The sequence below is a fragment of the Psammomys obesus genome, unplaced genomic scaffold (assembly GCF_907164565.1).
Source record: "Psammomys obesus unplaced genomic scaffold, mPsaObe1.curated_primary_1811, whole genome shotgun sequence".
NCBI classification, from domain to species: domain Eukaryota; kingdom Metazoa; phylum Chordata; class Mammalia; order Rodentia; family Muridae; genus Psammomys; species Psammomys obesus.
In genome coordinates, this window is record NW_026596089.1 from 2,587,914 (window position 1) to 2,611,596 (window position 23,683).

Below are 23,683 nucleotides of genomic sequence, written 5' to 3' on the forward strand. Positions count from 1 at the left end.
GAGGAGAACCCATCTCACCCAGGTGCTTTTGGGACCTACAAACAGTTTGACAGGGCTGGAATATGAGGAGTGGTTGGCAAAGTAACAGGATGTTAAAATGAGATGAAATCTCCATTACCATCCAAGAGTTTTACTTCATCCAGAGGCCAGAATGTAGACACAGTGTCTGGGGAAGAGACTTGATGAGTGTTTAAAATGAACAATGTAACAAATTGGGTCATGAAACTATACATATGGAAATTGAGAAAGTAAAATCAACAGAATATCCTCATTGACTGTCACTGAAAGGCAACAAAAATATGGGTAAGAGTATGAACCTTCCTAAACTGGGCTGATGGTCTACATTTCTATGCTTTTCCACAAGTTAGTAACTTCGGTTCTCTGAATGACAGACATACATCATTGAGATTATCTTAGTATTATCTAACTGGGCTTCAGGAGCCTGTGGAAGGAATTAAATGGCGTAATAAATTAAAAACACTTTGCTGTATGTTAGTGTTTGCATTAGAGCGAAAAATGGTAAAATATGCATACTATTAGTTATTTAAAGCAAGCAATATGGTTTAGAAACCCAGGTTTTGGTCAGACTCTTTAGCTCTGCGTCTCAAATTTTCCAGCTAACAGTTATGTTTACTATGAGAAGTAACTTATTTTGGTACCTTGGTTTTAGTATCTGTAATGTCGATGTAGAACATATTTCTCACCTCAGAGGAGGAGGGTTTATCCTTATGCCAGCTCTAAGTGCCACATCCAAGAACACAGATTTGAAATGCCCTGATTAACTATGCAAGTGGAAGTGGACATGTGGACTTCTATTAATTTTCTTTTCAGAATTATAAATCTAATCCCAGAACTCCATAGACAGAGGCAAGTGTATCTTTTTCGAAGCCAGCTTGGTCTACATAGTGAATTCCAGGACAGCCAGCGCTACATAGTGAGATCCTATCTCAGAAAAATAAACAAACAAAACAAAAACTAAAGAAAGGAAAGGTCTTTAGCTGAGAATGTTATTGCACGTTTTTAACCCCAGCATTTGGGAGGCAGAGGCAGGCGCCATCTCTGAATTTGGGGCCAGGCTGGTCAGTAGCTGCTTGATTACAATAAATTTTTGTTATCTGCATTGACCTGAAGTTTGAGTCATATTGGATTTAAGCAGACCGGGTAACAGTAAGAGGATCCGTACTTCAGGTTGGACAGGAGGCTGGGCTACATGTAACAGTGTCTCAAAAACAAACAAACAAAACGGAACAACCTTGGGATTATTTGTTTTCATCTTAGAAAATATGCAATCAGCAGAGCTTCCGAATGTATTTTATTACATCAAATGCTCCTAAAACAAATAGTCTTAGGGAGAGTGTTAAAGGTACGGTTGGGGGTTGTTCATCAAAATATAAAAAATGAAGACCTTGATGATGTCTGCTCTGCCTATTAGATCTGTGCTACTGAAGCCAGGGAAGTGGCCACCTTCCTTCCAAGAGCTTGCACAGAGTTGGCTTTGTTCTCAGTTAGGGATAGTAAGGAATATCTTCAATGATAATGTTTCGTTCACCTTCCAAGGATTGGGTCTGGAAGTCCACCATCAGGTAGAACTCACGCCACTAACTCCTCCTAGAAAAGACCCACCCACTTAGAAGGTCCTGCTAGTCCCGCCTCCCGGAAGTTCCCGCGAGCGTTCCGAGGACTCCGATACGCCACTTCCGGCTTCAGTACAGCAGCAACTCGGCGATTGGCCCATTGCCACGCCGTCGTGTGACGCCATCCTGAACCTGTGTATCCACGTGTGGCTCTGCGGGGAGAGACAGGTGAGCCGCGGTTTGGCTTCCGCGGTTCCGGAGAGGGAGTCCCTGCCTCATCATGGTGAGAAAGCCGCGGTGCTCCGGGCGGGAGCCGGCGGGTTCCGCTTATGTCTGTGTTTGCCGCTCCCTGCAAAGCGGCTAGCTTAGGCCACTGGTAGCACGGTGTGGTGACCCGAAACCGGTCACCTTCGTCACTCCCGGAGGACTTTGAAAGAAGAAGGGATGGTTTGTTTCCCTTTTGCAAAACTCCAGGAGTTGTAAAATTCTGACCGCTTAGGTTAACTCAGTACCTGTGACATAGACGCCCCCTGCTTCCGGGATCCTCATGGAACACCTGGTTGACATCTCGACTTTACAAGACCCAGTGTTGAAAAGCAAATAAAAATTTATCGAGGAGTAATGAATCTAAACATTAGTTGTCTGTGTCCTGGTTTTATATAGGAGTTAGTAGATGAAATACCAGTCTCTACATTTTCTTTTGGCAGGCTTCTCCCAGAGCACCCATTATAAAGGACTTCAGGCATTTGCACTTCAGCCTGTTTGATTTTTTTCCTCACTAGGTCGTTATCTTATTGATTTGCTTGCCCAAAACTGAGAGTTTCCCAGACTGCCCCACTGCCATATTCCCAGCCCCTCTGATCAGGTGTCGCATAGGAGGTGCCCATCCAGTGTTTGCTGGAGAAGGAAAGTATGGATCTTTCAGAAGACAGGGAGGCTTGTCTGGCTTAAATGTGCAAACTTGACAAATCTGTTCAGCCTTCACATACTTACTGAAGGTATGTGTGGTTGTGGAGTTGTCCGCTGTTTTGGGGTTCTGTTTTATTGACCTTTGCTGATTATTTTATAGCCTCACAGAAAGAAAAAGCCCTTTATAGATAAGAAGAACGCTCTGTCTTTTCACCTGGTACACCGGAGCCAGCGAGATCCCTTAGCAGCGGATGAGACTGCACCCCAGAGAGTTCTGTTGCCTGCACAGAAGGTAGGTCCTGCCCTGGAGTGCTAAGCTGGGTGGGTGCTGGTTTTGTGGTGCTGAAGATGGAACCAGGGGACATACACATGCCTAACAAGCACGTTGTCCCTTAACTGCACCCCCAGAAACTGGTCTCTGGGAAAGGAACTGTGACTCAGTTTCTCATCTGTGTGCTGACATTTGATATCGTATATTTGTTTTGATTGACAGGATAAAGCATTTTTGAGATTATTAAATAAAGAGACCTTACAGAATCTTAGTAAAGTTTACTAGCGCACAACCTACATTGTGTATTATATAAAGTCTGGCTGTGTACTCAGTCTCTGCTTTCTCTTGGGTTCTGCCATGTTACAGTAGCCTTCAGTTTGAATTTCTGCTTCCTAGTCACTCATGAAATAGAAAACATCTGAGCTCATGAGTAGCTTTGGTAATCTTACAGGAGCTTTGAAAAAGCTAGCTCTTGTAACCTTACACTTGTTGAAGATGTAGACTATGAAACTATTGGGGATGCTGGAAAGATGGCTCAGTTCATAAGAGTACTTGCTGCTCTTGAAGAGGGCTCATGTTCAGTTCCCCACACCTATATGTAAACTCATAACCATCTGTAACAACTGTTCCAGGGAGATCAGATACCCTCTTGTCCTCTGTGTATATATACCAGGCACACATACATGTAGTCCAAACACTCATTAAAAAAGAAAAAATTTTAAATGTTTCAAGTATGGGGGGGGGCATTGGCCTTTGTTTAGCTTTTCATTAAAGCCACCCCCTACACCACTGAAAAGTTTTCTTTGCTTATAAATACAAGAAACTGTACTTACTGTCAAAGTCCCCAAATCTTCTAACCTTCCAACTACATTTTGAGTGTGTGTTACTTATATTTCTTACGTGGAGTTGTACAGAATTGTCTAGTTCAAAGAATTGTTTTTATTCTTGTGTGTGTGTGTGTGTGTCTTTGAGTCTTTGGGTCAAGGGCTTGGTGCATTTTCCAGTCTTGTCTTATATTCATGGGTTCTGATTGTCTGCCTCATTCTGGCTTATTTTCATTCCATTTAAATTTTATGTAGCACTCTGGTTTGGAAGCTCTGTAGTTTTGATATCTGTCAAGAATTAGTGATTCTTGTTAGCCAGTATTCATGTACCATTAACCTCCTGCTCTCTTTAAGGGTCCTGGCCTTATCCATGGCAGGGTAGCTAATTCCATCTCATTATCCAAGGTAAATAATGAAGAAAGACGAGCAGAACAGAGGAAGTATGGTGTCTTCTTCGATGATGACTACGACTACTTGCAACACCTGAAGGAGCCTTCTGGGCCTGCAGAGCTTATTCCCAGCACCGCCTTCAGCACATACAACCATGATGAGCAAGATGAAACCTCAGGCTTTCCAGTAAGCTTTCTTACTTAGCCCTCGAAATGTGAAACTGTGCAGCAATGAGTAGAGATGCCTCATTTTTAAGTCAATAACCTTGGGGCAGTAAATGGTGTCAGTTTGAAGAACAGAGTCTCTACCTAAAAATTGGATGGATGTTTGTGTATCTAAACCATCAGGAAATCATAGGCCACTTCTCTGGTAGCTGGTGTCAAGGTTAATAGCCTTTTGTCAGGTTCAGAACTTTGAGTCATGATAGACAGCATTTTCCATTGGGGGGGGGGGAACAGGGCATTTTGTATTCTAACGTTTTGTAACCAAAAACTGCTATAGGTTGAAATTTGTTGATCTTTTAACACTTTAGTGAAAACTCCCAGGTAACGTGAAGACAACAGCATGAACTGGTTGTAATGAAATGACTGTTAATCTTCTCAGCAAACGTGCAGTCCACTGTATTATACTTTACCCTTTAAATACAGACAAGCATGTATGTACCCAGTGCTACTTGTGTAAGTCCCAGGTGCACCTGTTTATGTTGAAAGTGCTGCTTTTGCATGCTACCACCCAGCACGTAAAAAGGAAAAGACATTCATTGGGGTTTTCAGCCAAAGAAGAAAAATGGCAAGGTGTCTTCTGAGGAAAGGTAGGATCTTAACTCTTCCGGGGCAAAGCTCATTGCTAGGGAGATGAAAGAGTCAGGGTTCAGGAAATTGTCCTGAAGAAAGAGGTGATAACTGGAGCTGTCAGTTTAGTCTCTTGTATGGGCCCACATGGCACCACCACCTCCCTAGACAGATCCAGCTTCTCTTGCCCCTCCTCTATGCTGTTACCTTAGTAGCAGGGTTCTTACTGCCCCTTCCCTTCTGTGCCCCACTGAGGGAGACTAGGTCTCCTGCTCAACTGCTTTCTCTTTCTGAGAAGGAACGTTTTAGTAAAGTCACAGCATGTTCAGCATGAATTCTAACAAACAGTTTAGCTTTTAATCTTTAATTTATTTTGGGTAAGAGAATTCACTTTTTTTTTTTAACAAAATAAAGCTATTAAGTGGGCAGTTCATTTGTGTTTATACAAACAAGTAAAACTACTTAAAAACAAAGATGTCATTTGATCTGCATATATGAAAATGCATACATGATAACGGAAGAAGAAATGGCATAGGTGCCACTGATTTTATTTTGTAAAACTGGCTTAAAGCCCTTTTAAATTTGACTCTGTCAGAGTGCTTCATAGGGACAGAGTGAAATGCAGTGCAGAAGGCGATGTAGGTGTGGCTGCTTGAGCTTGCCCTGATTCTCACAAGACAGTGTAATTACTGCTATGAGAAAAGAGCTGAGAACCCAGCAGAGCCGGGAATCGCTACAACCATTAAAATAAACACACCCACCTGAGAGGAAAGTGATCGTCATTGGAACTGTCATTTACTTGATTATGTGACTACTTTTTAAAACTTCAAAAAAATTCCATGGATACATTTACTAAATCCCTCTTGAGTCTTAGAATTTTAAGAAGCACAGTAACCTTTAAAAAGTCTCAAAAAAGATATTTTTTTGTCTTTTTTGTTGTTGATTAGGACAAGATAGTAGATATTCTCTGTTGAAAGTAACAGAAAACCCCAATTCAAGACTTGCTTTAAAAATAACAAATGGTAATTCTGATGGTGCATAGCTTTAATCCCAGCATCCAAGAAGCAGAGGCACGATGATCTCTGAGTTCAAGGTCAGTCTGGTCTGCGCACTGAATTCCTAGCCAGCAAGGCTGCATAGTAAGACCTTGCTTTAAGTGAACATGTAAAGATAGCTTTTTTTGTTTATTTCTCCTGTGTGTAGGGATTTCATTCAAGCTTGCACCATCAGCATTGGTTAACACAGTCTTAAATTATTAATACAGGGTCACTGGGTAAGGGCTTTTCTCAGACTGATAGCCTAAACTCAATCCCCAGACCCCATATAAGGTGGAAAGAGCACCAGCTCCATAAAGTTGTCTCTGACCTACACAGATGACACAGTAGTGATGATGATGATGATGATACAATGTAATAGACAAAGGACCACAAAATTGTATGTGTTGATATATTAATTATTCTTTATTTTTTTGTATTAATTACAGTTTATTCATTTTTTATTAGAGCTGTAGCCCCCTCCTTCAGCCCCTTCCAACCCCACCCTCCCTCCCTCATCTCCTCCCATGCTTCTCTCCAAGTCCACTGATAGGGAGGTCCTTCTCCCTTCCATCTGACCCTAGCTTATCCGGTCTCATCAGGACTGGCCGCATTGTCCTCCTCTGTGGCCTGGCAAGACTGCTTCCCCCCTCAGGGGGAGGTGATCAGAGAGCCAGCCACTGAGTTCATGTCAGAGACAGACCCTCTTCCCCTTACTAGGGATTTCCACTTGGATTACTGAGCTGCCACGGGCTACATATGTGCAGGGGTTCTAGGTTATCTCCAGGCATGGCCCTTGGTTGGAGTATCAGTCTCAGAAAAGACCCCTGTGCCCAGGTATTTTAGTTCTGTTGCTTGCCTTGTGGAGCTCCTATCCTCTCCAGGTCTTACTATCTCCCCCTTCTTTCCTGCACTCTGCCAAAAGTTTGGTATGAGTCTCAGCATCTGCTTTGATATACTGATGGGTAGTATCTTTCAGAGGCCGTCTGTGGTAAGCTCCTATTCTGCTGCCCTGTTTTTTTTCTTCTTCCAGTGTCCCATCCCATTTGTTTTTCTGAGTGAGGATTGATCATCTAACCCAGGGTCCTCCTTGCTTAGCTGCTTAGCTTCTTTAGTTATACAGATTGTAGTATGTTTATCCTATATTATATTTCTAATATCTACTTATAAGTGAGTATATACCGTGTGTGTCTTTCTGCTTCTGGGATAGCTCACTCAGGATGATCTTTTTCTAGATCCCACCATTTGCCTGCAAATTTCATGATTTCCCTGTTTTTAATTGCTGAGTAGTATTCCATTGTGTAGATGTACCACAATTTCTGTATCCATTCCTCCGTTGAGGGCATCTGGGTTGTTTCCAGGTTCTGGCTATTATGAATGAAACTGCTGTGAACATGGTTGAGCAAATGTCTTTGTTGTGTACTTGCATATATTTTGGATATATGCCTAGGAGTGGTATAGCTGGATCTTAAGGAAGCGCTATTCCTCATTGTCTGAGAAAGCTCCAGATTGATTTCCAAACTGGTTGTACAAGTATACGTTCCCACCAGCAATGGAGGAGGGTTCTTCTTTTTTCACACCCTCTCCAGCATGTGTTGTCACTTGAGTTTTTGATCTTAGCCATTCTGATGGGTGTCAGGTAAAATCTCAGGGTCATTTTGATTTGCTTTGGATTTGATTACTAAGGATGTTGCGCATTTCTTTAATTGTTTCTCTGCCATTCGATATTCCTCTATTGAGAATTATCTGTTTAGCTCTGAACCCCATTTTTTAAATTGGGTTACTTGGTTTGATGGTGTTTTAAGTTCTTAAGTTCTTTATGTATTCTGGATATTAGACCTCTGTCAGATATAGGGTTGGTGAAGATCCTTTCCCAGTGTGTAGGCTGTCATTTTGTTCTGACAACATTGTCCTTTGCTTTACAAAGCTTTTCGGTTTCATGAGGTCCCACTTACTGATTGTTGATCTTAGAGCCTGTACTGTTGGTGTTCTGTTCAGAAAGTTGTCTCCTGTGCCAATGAGTTCTAGGCTCTTCCCCACTTTTTCTTCTAATGGATTTAGTGTGTCTGGGTTTATGTTGAGATCTTTGATCCACTTGGACTTTAGTTTTGTGCAGGATGATAAATACGGATCTATTTGCATTTTTCTACATGTTAGACCAGCACCATTTGTTAAAGATGCAGTCTTTTTTCCGTTGTATGGTTTTGGCTTTTTGGTCAAAAATTAAGTATCTGGAGGTGTGTGGGTTTATTGCTGGGTCTTCTTTAATATATGTATATACATATATATATATTTTTTTTTAATTTTTTATTAATTACACTTTATTCACTTTGTATCCCCCTTGTAGCTCCCTCCCATCTCCCCTCCCAACCTTTCCCTTCCTCTCCCTTCTCCATGCATACCTCTCCCCAAGTCCACTGATAGGGAAGGTCTTCTTTTCCTTCCTCCTGATCCTAGTCTATTAGGTCTCATCAGGAGTGGCTGCATTGTCTTCCTTTGTGGCCCGGTAAGGCTGCTCCCCCCTCAGAGTGAGGTGATGAAAGAGCAGGCCAATCAGTTCATATCAGAGACAATCTTTGTTCCCATTACTATGGAACCCATTTGGACACTGAACTGCCATGGGCTACATCTGTGTAAGGGTTCTAGGTTATCTCCATGCATGGTACTTGGTTGAAGTATCAGTCTTAGGAAAGACCCCTGTGCTCATATTTTTTGGTTTTGTTGCTCTCCTTGTGGAGCTCTTGTCCTCTCCAGATCTTGCTATTTCCAACTTCTTTCATAAGATTCCCTGCACTCTGCCCAACAGTTGGCCATAAGTCTTAGCATCTGCTTTGATAGTCTGCAGGGCAGAGCCTTTCAGAGGCCCTCTGTGGCAGGCTCCTAACTTGTTCCCTGTTTTCTCCTTTGCTGGGTTTTCTATTTGTTTCCATTAATCTACCATTCTATTTCTATGCCAGTACCATGCAGTTTTTTATAACTATTGCTCTGTAGAACAGCTTGAGAACAGAGATGAAGATACCTCCAGAAGATCTATTGTTGTACAGGATTGTTTCAGCAATTCTGGGTTCTTTGTTTTTCCATATGAAGTTGAGAATTTTTCTTATACGTTGTGTAAAGAATTGTGCTGGTATTTTGATGGGAATTTCATTGAATCTGTAGATTGCTTTTGGCCATTTTCACTATGTTAATACTACTGTTCCATGAGCATAGAAGATCTTTCCATCTTCTGGTATCTTCTACAATTTCTTTCTTCAGAGACTTGATTTTTTTTTTTTTTTTTGTTTTTTTCAAACAGGTTTTTCACTTGCTTGGTTAGTGTCACACCAAGGTACTTCGTGTGATTAGTGGCTATTGTGAAGGGTGTTGTTTCCCTAGTTTCTTTCTCAGCCCTTTTCTCTTTTGTATACAGGAGGACTACTGATTTTTTTTGAGTTAATTTTGTATCCAGCCACTTTGCTGAAGGTGTTCATCAGCTGAAGTAGTTCTCTGATTGAATTTTTGGGGTCGCTTATTTATACTATCATATCATCTGCAAATAGTCATACTTTGACTTCCTCCTTTCTGATTTGTATCCCCTTGATCTTTTGTTGTTTTATTGCTCTAGGTAGGACTTCAAGTACTATGTTGAAGAGATATGGAGACAGTGGGCAGCCTTGCCTTGTCCCTGATTTCAGTGGGATTGATTTAAGTTTCTCTCTGTTTAGTTTGATGTTGGCTATAGGTTTGCTGTATATTGTCTTTACTCTGTTTAGGTATGTGCCCTGTGTCCCTGATCTCACCAATACTTTAAATATGAATGGGTGTTGAATTTTGTCAAATGCTTTTTCGGCATCTAAGGAGATGATCATGTGGTTTTTCTCCTTCAGTTTGTTTATATGGTGGATTACATTGATGGATTTCCATATATTGTACTGCTCCTGCATGCCTGGGATGAAGCCTATTTGGTCATGGTGGATGATATCTTTGATGTGTTCTTGGTTTCAGTTTGCAATTGTTTTATTATTTTTCCACCAATGTTTATAAGAGAGATGGGTCTGAAGTTCTCTTTTTTTTTATTGGGGGGGGGGAGTTGGTCTTTGTGTGGTTTAGGTATCACGGTGACTGTGGCTTCATAGAATCAGTTTGGTAATGTTCCTTCTGTTTCTATATTGTGGTATAGTTTTAAGAGAATTGGAGTTAGCTCTTCTCTGAAGGTCCGGTAGAATTGTGCGCTGAAACCATTAGGCCCAGGGCTTTTTTTGGAAGGGAGACTTTTCATGACTGCTTCTATTTTCTTGAGGAATATAGGACTATTCAATCTTTCTATCTGATCTTGATTTATTTTGGTAAATTCCAAAATTAAATTGTCCATTTTATTTATATTTTCAAATTTCATGACACATAAGCTTTTGTAGTAAGACCTAATGATTGTTTGGATTTCCTCAGTGTCTGCTGTTATGTCTCCCTTTTCATTTTTGGTTTTGCTGATTTGAATAGTTTCTCTCTGCCTTTTAGTTTGGCTTTGGGTTTGTCTATCTTGTTGATTTTCTCAAAGAACCAGCTCTTGGTTTCATTGGTTCTTTGAATAGTTTTATTTGATTGTAATTGATTGATTTCAGCCCTCAGTTTGATTATTTCCAGCTGTCTACTTCTCTTAGGTGTGTCTGCTTTTTTTTTTTTCCCCCTAGGGCCATTAAGTTGTTTATATGAGGTGTTTTGAATTTCTTCTTGAAGGCACTTAGTGCTATGATTTTTCCTCTTAGCACTGCTTTCGTTGTATCCCATAAATTGGGGTATGTTGTACCTTCATTTTCATTGAATTCTAGGAAGTCTTTAATTTCTTTCTTTATTTCTTCCCTAACCCAGTTGTCATTGAGTAGCAAGTTGTTCAGTTTTGTACAGTGTGTGTTGGCTTTTTGCTATTTCTGTTGTTGTTGAGATCCAGCTTAATCCATAGAATTAATAAAAGGTCAGATAGAATAAAAGGGATTATTTCAGTATTCTTGTATCTCTTGAGACTTGCTTTGTGACCAACTAAATGATCTATTTTGGAGAAAGTGCCATGAGGTGCTGAAAAGAAGGTATACTCTTTTGAATTTGGGTAAAAAGTTGTGTAGACATCTGTTAGGTCCATTTGATTTAGGACCTCTGTAAGTGCCTTTTTTTCCTTATTTAGCTTCTGTCTAGATGATCTTTCCCTTGGTGAGAGTGTAGTGTTGAAGTCTGCCACTATTAAGGTGTTGGGATCGATGTGTGATTTAAGCTTTAATAATGTTTCATTTACAAATGTAGGCACTCTTGTATTTGGGGCATAGATGTTCAGAGTTGTGATGTCCTCCTGGTGGATTTTTCCTTTGACAAGAATGAAGTGCCTGCCCTTATCATTTTTGATTAATTTTGGTTGAAAGACTATTTTATTAGATATTAGGATAGATACCCCAGTTTGTTTTGTGGGTCCATTTGCTTGAAAAACATTTTACCAGCCCTTTACTCTGAGGTAGTGTTTATCTTTGTTGCAAAGGTGTGTTGCAGAGGTGGATGAAGCAGAATGTTGGATCCTGTTTCTGCAACCATTATGTTAGTCTATGTCTTTTTATTGGAGAGTTGAGTCCATTGATGTTGATAGATAATAGTGACCAATGAATGTTAGTTCCTTTTATTGTGGAGTTGGTGGTATTACTGTGTTTCATTTCTTGTTGTTGTTGTTTTTTTAAATTGTTTTTTTTGTTGTTGTTGTGAAGTTATCTATGTCCTATGTTTTCTTGGGTATAGTTGTTTTCTTCGGATTAGAGTTTTCCTTCTAGTGTCTTCTGTAGGGCTGGGTTGTTATGTAGATATTGTTTAAGTTTAGTTTTGTCATGGAATATTTTGTTTTCTCCATCTATGTTGACTGAAAGCTTTGGTGGGTATAGTCTGGGTTGGCATCTGTGGTACCTTAAAAGTCTGCATGACATCTGCCCAGGCCCTTCTGGCTTTCATAGTTTCTTTTGAGAAATCTGGTGTGATTCTGATAGGTCTACCTTTATATGTTGCTTGGCCTTTTTCCCTTGCTGCTTTTAATATTTTTACTTTATTCTGTAGGTTTAGTGTTTTGACTATGATGTGACATGAAGAGTTTCTTTTCTAGTCTAGTCTATTTGGTGTTCTGTAGGCCTCTGGTATATTTATGGACATCTCTTTCTTTAAGTTGGGAAAACTTTCTTCTATGATTTTCTTGAAAATATTTTCTGGACCTTGGAGCCTGGAATCTTCTTTTTCATCTATTCCTGTTATTCTTAGATTTCATCTTTTTATGCCATCCTTGATTTCTTGGATATTTTGTGTTTGTAACTTTTCCAATTTTACTTTTTCTTTGAAAGAAGTATTAATTTCTGCAAATGTATCTTCAGAGCTTGAGATTCTGTCTTCCATCTCTTATATTCTGTTGGTACTGCTTACCTTTGTGTGGTTCCTCATCTTTTCTCTAAGTTCTCCAGCTCCAGGGTATTCTCAGTTTGTGTTTTCTTTATTGAATCTAATTCTGTTTTCATGCCTTGCACCATTTCCTTCATCTGTTTGAATGTGGATTCCTGACTTTCTATGATGGCTTCTATTTTTTTGTTGTTGTTGTTCATTTCCTCTCTATATGACACTAACTGTGCCTCTACTTGTGCCTCTATTTGTTTGGCCTGTATTTGTTTGAGAGCTTTGTTTTTTTTTTCTCTTTATGTTCCTCTAATAACTGGAAAAGCATAGCTTTAAAGTCTTTTTCCTGTGTTTCCAGTGAATTGAAATATCCATTGATTTTGGGGTTTGCTGGTGAAGCCATGATATCCTGATTTTTGTTGTGTGTGTTCTTACGCCGACCTCTTGCCATTTGCTTATCCGTAACCTTCACTGTTTGTTCCTGGAGTCTGTACTTCAGACTGGGTCCATCTTTCTCTGGTGTCTGGAATTCTTCAGGAAGATGAGGGAGGTCCACTGGTTTGAGAGTGTGTATTGATGTTTTAGCTGTATCTAAGGGAGAGGGAGGTCTGCAGGTGCAGATGCACAAGTACAGGCGAGCAAGCATAGAAGTGTGTGTGGAAGTGTGCCCTGAAGGACAGGGTGCTAGAGAGTATAGATGCTTGGAATGTGGGGCTGGGGGTGGGGTCAGGCGCAGGAAGAGGTGTGGATGCTGGCACCCTTTGAGGATGTTGGCGCTGTTCGCAGGCACTGTTCTGCAGTTCGCAGGTACAATACGCATGCACAGATTTCCTGAATACCTCAGTGGCCAGCAGGCCTGGTATCCAGATCTGTCTGGGCTTCAGGAATTGTTTGCCTGGACTCCACTAGTAGACCCACAGAACAGGGCCTTCAATGTTGAGAATGCTGTCCTAAGAATCCCTATGTTGCCCACAATGGGGCTGTGGGTGGAAGATTCAATATTTGGCTGTTAGCGTACAGGGACCCTGGATCTGGGGCTCTGTAGGCACTCGAAGTCACAATCACTGTCTAGCATGTCCAATTAGAAAGAACAGGGTCTCAGATTTGATCCTTTAGGGGTGAATGTGAGTGTAGGTGATGCATCAGCTTAGTGGTGTTGCAGCTACAGAACTTGGGGGCTGGTATAGCAGTCCACTGGGAATCCAGCCACAGCGGCAAAACTGGGAGGCTGGTACAGATGCCTTCTGGAAGTCCCTGGGGAGCCACAGACCTGGTTGGCCCTGTGCTCTGTGCTAGGTGCTGTGGGCATAGCAGGCCACCTCTGCCCTTGCCGAGGAGGGAGTAGGAAGGCCCTTCAAGGGGAAGTGCCTGGGGATTGAGTATTCATCACTCTCAGTACCCCGAGAAGTCCTTGGGTGACCTGAAACCAAATGGTCTCAGCTCACGGTTTGTCCCCTTTTTCCCAGGAAGCCTCAATGTCTATGTTCTGGGTTCAGCTGCCCCTCCATTCACCAATTTCGGAGTTTCAGATCCTCTGCCCCTCAGATATGGTGCATGCTGGTTGCCGCCATCTTGGATTTGATATATGAATTATAAAGCATGCAAATAATGTCTTGGTAAAGCTGTTTTAAAACAAAGCAAAAAACCTGACTTTAGCTAGGAATGGTGGTGCACACCTTTAATCCTAGAACTTGGGAGTGAGAGACAGGCAAGTTTCTGAGTTCCAGACCAGCTTTCACTACATAATGAGACCTTTTTTGTTTTGTTCTGTTTTGAAATGGCTTTACAATGGGGGAAAAAAAAAAAAAAAAGCCCATGTTAACCCATATTTATGGCACTGGGAATCTCATTTTAGATGCCCTAACAGCTTGCTGTGTGTGCACTGCAGTTATGAGCCTTTGCTTCATTATCTCAGAAGGGAGCTTCTATTTGGAGTCCGTTTCCATCTTCCCTCAGACAGGTTCTTTACATGTTCGCTAGGCCAGCCTGGAACTCTGGTGCTGCCTGCCTCGACTTCCTCAGAGGTGGAAAGCCAGGCATGCATCACTGCCCAGCTACAGTACTCCTTGTGGGCCAGGGACAGTATCTGTCTTGATGTCATTCTTGCTATTGGACTCAGGGTAGGGTGGGTGAGCTGGGAGGCACACATGAACATAGCATTTGTGAACACCTTCACATACTGATTGATGGAGGAGAGGAAATTAAAGCTAACAGGTCATCAAGAGTATGTGTATTAAGTAGATTGCATAGTGTAAAGATTGAGGAGCAAAGGGTTTACACAAAAGAAAATTCTAGGAACAGCTTTATGCAGGAGGAAATGAGCTGAGCTGACCATCAAATGTACTACCTGAGAAGAACATTTCAGCCGGGAACAGACTGGGTCATAGTGACAGGATTATGTATGCCCACTAAATTATATTTAATTACTGCATGACAGTGAGGAACTGGGCTTGAGTTCTGTACTCTTTTGCCAAGGTACAGACATTTGGATACCTAGAGTAGGCTTGGTTCTTACAGAGCCTTGAGAAATCAAGACCTGTTCAAAGTGCAGGCAGGTCACATATGGCAGAGATAAGAAGGTCGAATTAGAAATTGACTAATGGAGTAGCTTTGCAATGACTTGGTTAAATACACATAAGATGTTGCCCAAAGGAAAGGAGTGAAATTGTGCACAAGAGTTGAGAGGGATGTAGGGACAGAGATGCTTTTGACCTTCATGCCATTGCTGGATTATGGGATGTTATCTCTAGTATAAGAGGGAAAAAAATGTATTACTTTTGAGGCTCCAGTTAGGTAGACTTGTAAATGTGGGTTAGATCCTGGGTCCTCTTAGTGGCTAAATTCAGGCATGTAGCTCTTCAATTTCAGGGCTTCTGTGTTTCCACTGAGATGTCCATGCTAAAAGCTTGGAGGTTCTGTGGAATAGTGTATAAAGTAGCTGTGAAATACCTGAAAGGGTCCCTGTTAGGATGATGCTGGAATGTTGAGAATGTATGCTGTCACACGTGGGAGATCAGGGATGCAGTGATAACAGCCTGCTGAGACTGGGAAGAGATCACCACAAATTTATAACAGACAGTTATTCCCTCAGGCCTGGAGGCCAGAAGTCTGAAACCAAGCTCTTGGCAGGCCCAGTTCCTTCTTGGGGACTCAAGAAGATTCTGTTACTCATCTAACTCTTAGTTTTCAAAGCCTGCCAACAGTCCTTGACCTGTGGTTGCCTCATTCCAGTCTATCTCCATTTTCCCATCTCATTCTCCCTTTTACGTGGCAAGCCAGCCACTAAACTCATATTTGAGATCACGAGAATACATATGGTTGTGGCCTTCTTGCTGACAATAGACCTAGGAAGTAAAGAACATTTAGAACATGTGAGGGACCCATCCAACTGGCCTTCATAGCAGACCATCTCCAGCTTGTTGCTCCATTAGTACCGTGAATAGCTTAATTCATTCATGAAGACTGAGCACTGATCAACTGTTAAGGTTCATCTGGTCTCATATTAATGTTTTTGGTGATGAGTAAATTGCAGTATTTCATAGGAAATAAGCCATAACAAACCTTATTTCAAGTATGGTCGCAGCCTCAGGCTGGCTGGGTGGACATGAATTTTGAAAGCATACTTTTCAATCTAGTACAGTAACTGAACAGTATTTTCTAAATAAACCTAACAACTGTGTCTTTTTTTTTTTTTTTCAAGAGCACTGGAATTAAGTTGCCTTCATCAGTGTTTGCATCAGAGTTTGAGGAAGATGTTGGATTGTTAAACAAAGCGGCTCCAATTTCAGGTGAGTTTAACTTTTTGTAATGTTTATTTTATAATTGGACTATTACGTCCATGAGTACTATATGTACATGATTTCCACCCCCCACATTCTCTTCCCCTGCTCCCCATTAACTTCATGACCTCTTATTCTTTAATTATTGTTACATATATTTGTATATGTAAATATAGGCTGCTGGATCCACTTCATGTTGTCCATGTGTGTATGTTTAGGGATGACCGCTTGGACTGTGGAAGGTTCTTCCTGGAGAAGGCTGGTTCTTCCTCTATCAGCAGCCGTCAACTGTAGCTCTCGATCTAGGGGTGCAGCTAGTGATATTCTTCCACCATCTATATTGGGAGGTCACCTGGCATTCTTTTTTGTATGGATCTTATTTAGGTAACTATATGGTTACAGTTCTATGGGTGCAACTCCTGTTGTATAGAAAACACTACCTTATAATAGGCATCTAAAAGTCTTTTCAACCCCCTTCCTTGATGTTTCTTGAGCTGTAGGTGTAGGGGTTCTGTTGTAAATCTACCAGTTGGGTCTGGCCACTCCACAGTGAGTTGTTCTCTGCATTTGGACCAGTTGTGGCTTTCTGTGTTGGTCTCTTGTCTACTTCAGTGAGAGGCTTCTTTGATGGTGGGAACTGCAGTGGGAACTGCACATGTCTGTGCATGTGAGAACGGGAATTCAGAATGCAGTTGGGAATTAACACTGATTTAGGAATGGACTGACAGCAGTAGATTTTCCTCAAGGGTTCATGACCTCACCACTTCTCAGTACTTGGCTAAATTTACAGTACCGGAAATAAATTTTCTCCTGTTTAAGTTGTCTTACGTCTAACTGAGTGACTGTTAGTTACCCCAACACTGTAAGTACCACTGCTGTATCCTTACGTATCTTGTGCTGCTCAGTGTTGATGCTGTGGTTCACAGGTCTTATCCATTAAAGAAAGACTCTAACTTCTTTAAGTTTTCATTTGAGTTAAGTTGTGTTAAACAAAAAGAAGCACAATGAAGAGTTGAAACAATTGAGAGAAGTCTAGAATTTGGATAATAAAGATGAAGAGGAATTGATTGTGGCCAGCATAGTTTTGTATTATGCATCAACCTCATAGGTTTTTATAGGTCTCATTTGGTGAAGAATGTGGAAACCTAGAAAGGGAAGTTCATGTGCTCTCTTATGAAGATAACAGTGATTATCATTATTCCTTATAATTTTGAACAATAGCATATATAAGCGTTTGGAAGAAACACATTTTGAGATTCACTCAAGATGAACTGAAAGTAGTTTTTAAAGAAAACTTTCAGTACCACCATTGTAATAGTTTAAAATGAAGGTCTGCAGAAGCAGTATTTAGTATTTTTTCCTAAGGCAACCAACAGTTGCCCTTGTAACATTCTTTCATTAATTTATTCTATGGAGTGGCCAGTGTATAGTACAGTCTTGAGTTAAACCAATGTAAAGCATAGTCCCTAACCTGAGAGAATTTCTGTCTGTTAGAAAGATACTAAATGAGATATTACAGTTGTGACATAGGAGAATAAATTTAAGGGGCACCAGACCTGGCCTTGGGAAGCTGGGCAAAGGTTTCAAGAGAATATCAGAGTTGGCTTGTTGCTTTTGTGGTTGTTCTACTCATGAACTACATCCCTGAACCCAGTTGCTTTCTGATGTAGAAAGCAGGTGGAAGGAGAAAGGAGAGAAGGCTGGTAAAAAGATGTTCCAGACAGAAAACTACCTGTAAAATGAGAGAGTAGAAATACCAGATACTGTATACATTTTAGCATTCTGGAATGGTATGAAAGAATGAATAAAAAATGCAGCTGGAGAAGTAGGCAGGGGTGGCATAGCAGACATTATTGGCAGGCATGTCAAATGAAAAGTTTGAACTTTAAATATTTTCCTTAAATAGAATTATATAGCTGAAGAAAACAGCTGGGATTCATTAAAATTTGTAGTCCATATTTGTGAACATGTGAAAGTCACCAAACATTTATTTCTAATAAATGAATTTGAAGCCTGGATTCTTTCTTCAAGTGAAAATTTAGGAGTTTCGCTTAGAAAGTCAAAATAATTCAAAATGGAAGTGTTTTTACTAGGAAATATTGAAGAATAATGGGTATTTTAAAATTCTCTTTACTGAAAATGGACTTAATTTTTTCAATCTTTGTTCTATTTGCAGTATGTAAATAAATCAGATTGTATAAAGTAAATGGACTATGCTTTCTTCATACCCCCCAGAGAGGCCAGAGGGCCTGGGGGCTTGTTTTGTTTTCTTTGTAGCAGTGTAGCCCAGGCTGCCATCCGGCTCACAGTGACCTTCCTGAATGCTGGGATTAAAGACACCAGTTTTGCTCAGTGTCTCTTTTCCTTTTAGGCCCTCGACTAGATTTTGATCCTGATATTGTTGCTGCTCTTGATGACGATTTTGACTTTGATGACCCAGAAAACCTTCTTGAAGATGACTTCATTCTTCAGGCCAACAAGCCAATGGGAGGAGAGAGGATGTATGTGTGTGACTTCTCTAGTGGGAGGGGAACCACGCTCTAGTAGGAAGACAGTTTTGAGAACATGTAGTCCAAGATGTCAGTATTAGAGCAGAACATAGTTACATTTGAGCCATACTATCAATATCTGGAGCTAAAATCACAGAATCCTGTTGGCTGGTTTCTTTTCCTACCATGCCAGATGAGTTCAGTGCACCTGAGTCCCACTTCCTCTAGAACCTCCCGCAGAAGCTCCAGCTTTACAAAGTTGCTTTGCTCTGTTGTTTCTTCTAAGTTCTTTTGATTTATGACCTGTTGGCTTTAGGGAATCAGAGAGTGAAGATGGCAATGAATGGGAAGATGTGGACAATGAGGAAGGGAGCGATGATGGCTGTAGCTCTGCAGGCCCACTGTCAGATGGAGGTGAGGTATCTGTCCCAGGTTCACCTCAGGAAACCATCAAAAAGCACCTGTTTTGGGAAGAGGAAACCAAAAGCCGTTTCACAGAATACTCCATGACATCGTCAGTCATGAGGAGAAATGAACAGCTGACTCTGCATGATGAGAGGTTTGAGAAGGTGAGTCCTTGAGAGATGTCACTGAGTGTTCTCCATGCTGAGGAAATCTGGAGCCAAAGTTAAAACCAGCAGAACTAGAAACTGCATTTCATATTAACATCACCCAGAGCAGCACCCTGGGCATCGAAAAAGCTCTTAGGTTCCAAGAGTTGACTGGTTTAACATCCTGACATCTTTCTCTGAGGTTTTTGTTTTTTAATTTATTTTTATTAATTACAGTTTATTCACTTTGTATCCCCCCTGTAGTTCCCTCCCTCATCCCCTCCCAACCCTACTCTTCTCCCTCTTCCCCACCTGAGCCCCTTTCTCAGTCCACTAATAAGGGAGGTCCTCCTCCCCTTCCCTCTGATCCTAGTCTATCAGGACTCATCAGGAATGGCTTCATTGTCTTCCTCTGTGGCCAGGTAAGGCTGCTTCCCCCACAAGGTGAGGTGATCAAAGAACAGGCCAATCAGTTCCTGTCAAAGACAGTCTCTGTTCCCATTATTATGGAGGCCACTTGGACACTGAACTGCCATGGGCTACCTCTGTGCAGGGGTTCCAGGTCATCTCCTTGAGTGGTCCTTGGCTGGAGTATCAGTCTCAGAAAAGACCTCTGTGCCCAGATATTTTAGTTCTGTTGCTCTCCTTTTGGAGCTCCTGCGCTCTCCAGGTCTTACCATCTCTCGCTTCTTTCATAAGATTCCCTGCACTCTGCCCAAAGTTTGGCTATAAGTCTCAGCATCTGCCTCGATACCCTGCGGGGTAGAGCCTTTCAGAGGCCCTCTCTGGTAGCCTCCTGTTCTGTTCCCTGTTTTCTCCTTCCTCCGATGTCCATCCTCTTTGCCTTTGTATCTGACTCTAATCTGCAAAATTTCCTAAGAGTTGGCTGGCATAGCATAAACAAATTTCCTTTTTGTTATTGTTTCTTCAGCTATAACTAACACTAAGAACAAACAAACAAAAAGTAGGGTATGAGATACTTTTAAATCTTAAATTATTCCAGATTTGACTCTTCTGTGACAGGCCAGCTCCTGGTTTACAATACTGTGTGAATCTCTTCACCCATTCTGTGCTATAGCTCTTACTACTGTGCTCATTCATGTACATTAGCTGTAAGTTAGTTTGTATTGAGTTGGGATATCATTCCTCCACAGGCAGAGATTCTCAAGTATACATTCAAGCACTCAAGTAGTAGTAGTGTCTGGCGAGTAGTAAGATATGATGCTTTCCCAACAACAGTGAGCAAATGAGGGAATGCTTTCCTTCAAGGCGTATGGAATAGACAAGTTCTAACCTTGCTGCGATATCACAGAAGTGCTAGTTTCTCTCTTCTCTGTCAGGGGAGGCTAGCTGTTAAGCATGCTCACTCATGAGGAGATAGAGTATTCAGATAGGCTTTTGAATAGTAAATGTCATCTGAACAGAAGTGAAGTTTATGCATTAAGCTTTATCCAACAGCGTGATCATTTTGCCTGCATCACTCAGGGATGTGAAATTGTCTTCAGAGTGTCCTGAGGCAAAGATCTCTGGATAACATGTTACTGTCCTATCTGAGTAGAATAAGTGCTTTTATTTTCATGTTAACTGGAAGCCCATTTTTAGTCTAACTATAAAACCCTGAAATATGTCTTCTTTGGGACTGAAAAGGGGGCTCAGGTTAAGAGTCTATCATGCTCTTGCAGAGGACCCTATGCCTTCTGGTCCCAAATGCACTGCCGCACTGGTCCATGTTCGTACATGCAGACACTCAAACATGTAAAAATAAAGCTATAAAAAATAAAATGCCTTATCTGCATTGCCAGTGGTGCTTCCTCTCTCCTCATACACTCATGATAGCTGTAAGCTTTTAGTACTATTGAAATACTATGTAAGAGTAAAGTTAATACAAATAAAAATACATAGTGGTTTGTTTTTCAAGACATCTTTTTTTGTTGTTGTTTGTATTCAAGTTTTATGAACAGTATGATGACGTTGAAATTGGAGCTCTGGATAATGCAGAATTGGAAGGTTCCATTCAAGTAGACAGCAGTCGGTTGCAGGAAGTTTTGAATGACTACTACAAGGAGAAGGCAGAGAAGTATGACAGCTCTTCCTTCTTGAGCGGCTTTGTTTTCCTGCTTTCAAATGACCTGGGTCCACCTAGTCAAAGTCTCCTCCTATTGATCTAACATCATTGTACAATTTCGGAGGTTATGGTAAAAGATAATAAATATATGAAGAGATGTTGGAGTTGCAAAGTAATATGGTGCTTTTAGCTTTAGGCTGAAGAATCATAACTTAGTGTCTGGTTTCTTCTTTTATCTCAAGTGGTGGGTGTTCCAAAAAGTGGATAGTTACGGCTAATAGATAAGCTTCTCTCCAGTTGATTAGCAGAGCTCAGCAGTGAAGTATTTGCTCAGTCAGCATCTGCACCAAAGTGACTCTTATCTGAGAGATGGGGTTTTAAAATGTGCTAACAGGTCTTATTCCATGAAACACTGCAGCATGCAATTTCCATATTGCAAAAGGGGCCATAGGCTCTAAGGGAATTCTGCGCATACTTTGGAGAGATAGATGAACAGCTGATGTTCATCTTACAGAATCTGTCACCTTGCACAGATGCAGCTAGATCTACCAGAGCAAATGAGCAAAATCACTGGAAGGGTAGGGCAGGGATAGCTATAGAGACATGGACCAGGAACATGGCAGGCACAGGAATAGGATTTCAAATTGCTCTGTCCCTGTAGCTGTTTTAGTGACATGGAATTTAATGTTTTCTTTATCCTTTTTTCATTTTATAAAATGTACCAAAAAAGTTGTGTAAAATTGAGTACTCTTGAGCCGTTTGAGGATCAAGAGCTGCCAATGAATGAGCCTGATGAATCTGAAAAGGAAGAGACCACTACTGTAGTTCTTCAGGGAGCCAAAGAGAAGTGGGATTGTGAATCTGTTTGCAGTAAGTATCTCACTGTCCAGTCAGCTGCCAAAAGTCTAAAAGTAATTTAAAGTCATTGTGGGAAAGTAGATATGTTTTAGTAAAAGTTAACCATTGAGGGAGTTTGTGCTAGAGAAAGACTTAGAAAGAATATGACTGTTCTGTCACTACTGAGTTATAAGTAATTTCAAAATGGTTTTCAGAGAGGCTCTAAAGTGATTTTGTATGCTGAAAACACCAAAATTAGGAATATAGTGTAAATTGTAGGTGCTTTTGATGAATTTACAGTATATTTAAGTGACATATTATCTTCCTTTTCAAGGTACATACTCCAATTTATACAACCATCCACAGCTTATCAAATATGAACCAAAGGTAAGTATTGAGATCCTAGAGCTCCATTTTTAGGAATGGAGAGGTGGCTTAACAGTCAAGGTCACTTCCTGCTCTTTCAGAGTTTGGTTCAAACACACATCTGTGGTAACTCCAGCTCCAGAGAATCTGACGGCCTCTTCTGGCCTCCAGGTGCACCCATGCATATGCCATACATTTGTACAGATGCACACACATACAAATAAAAGCTTGTCTTTAATCCTCTTTCTCACAGTAACTTTATTCTTTGTGGTTAGCAGTGCTGTTAGGAAAAGCACCAATAGTGCAACATTTGTGAGCTGAATAGGAATAGGAAATAACTCTGGTGTTATTATACCTTTGTTTCAGCCCAAACAAATCCACCTATCTTCTAAAACGGGAATACCTCTCAGTGTTTTACCTAAGAAAGGCCTCACGGCAAAGCAGGTTGAACGAATGCAGATGATCAATGGCAGTGATCTGCCCAAGGTGTCTACCCAGCCACGTTCCAAAAATGAAAGCAAAGAGGACAGAAGAGCAAGAAAGCAAGCCATAAAAGAGGAGCGGAAGGTAACGGTGCCTTCTGTTGTAGGGCTTGCAAAGAGCTGTTGAAAGGGTGTGGCATAAGTTTTCTTTTGTGGATGTAGTCTCTCCATATAAATGTATAAACATGCAAGTAACATAAAGATCCTCTTGTACAGGAACGAAGAGTTGAAAAGAAAGCTAACAAGCTAGCATTCAAACTGGAGAAAAGAAGGCAAGAAAAGGAGCTGCTGAACTTGAAGAAAAATATTGAGGGGATAAAGCTATAGGTGTTGAACATTCAGTATAAGTTGTATTTCTGTTTTGGTGGTTTTCATTATGCTCCATAATTAACCAGGATCTTAAAAGCGGTAAACTTGTCCCCATCATTTTTATATGCAAATAGCTGAGAAAAATAGAGGATTTGTATTTTTATGCAAGTGAGGTTCTCTTGCCAGCTATCTTGTAAATACTGTAATGTTTTAAGTTTAATATTGTAAGCTTATATTTCCTCTGAAATAAATGACTTCATGAAAGTAAAATGTTTGGATAAATTAAAGGAAAATGTCTTCACAACATGAACGGAATTGATGTGTTCATTTATTTGTATGGTTGTCAGAGTTGTTCTCTGCAGATGTTCTCAGATATTTCTTTGAAAGCTCTCCACGCCTTCTTGGGAATTACATGGTTTAATTTGCCGTCTGTAGAGACATGATCTGCTTAAGCTCAGTTGTGAAATGCTGGGTTCATTCTCAGTGGTGAGAAGAGCATCCCTGAGAAGATTCCAGGGTAAGAAACTTACTTTCCTGTGTACACAAGCGACCCTTTCAAAAGGACTGTGGAGATGAGCCCTGCAGTTGTCAGGGCAGGGGTTTCCTGCCCTGAGACCAGATGGGTTTT

At 40.9% G+C, this 23,683-nt stretch overlaps 1 protein-coding gene across 1 annotated transcript; it reads left to right on the top strand.

The window, feature by feature from the left end:
• The first annotated feature begins 1,724 nt into the window (after window positions 1-1,724).
• Window positions 1,725-23,361, top strand: Ltv1 (LTV1 ribosome biogenesis factor). The gene is made up of 11 exons (XM_055627731.1): window positions 1,725-1,857; window positions 2,644-2,775; window positions 3,984-4,154; window positions 15,878-15,965; window positions 18,328-18,457; window positions 18,762-19,014; window positions 20,946-21,073; window positions 21,792-21,931; window positions 22,233-22,285; window positions 22,631-22,831; window positions 22,963-23,361. The coding sequence occupies exons 1-11, from the start codon at window positions 1,855-1,857 to the stop codon at window positions 23,071-23,073; spliced, it is 1,410 nt and encodes a 469-aa protein (XP_055483706.1). The 5' UTR covers window positions 1,725-1,854; the 3' UTR covers window positions 23,074-23,361.
• The last annotated feature ends 322 nt before the right edge of the window (window positions 23,362-23,683 follow it).

Excerpts from the sequence above, each read along its gene's own strand:
- Ltv1 (XM_055627731.1), top strand. Across the intron at positions 2,776-3,983 it reads TTCTGTTGCCTGCACAGAAG|GTAAATAATGAAGAAAGACG; the intron begins GTAGGTCCTGCC and ends TCATTATCCAAG. Across the intron at positions 15,966-18,327 it reads CAAAGCGGCTCCAATTTCAG|GCCCTCGACTAGATTTTGAT; the intron begins GTGAGTTTAACT and ends TTTTCCTTTTAG.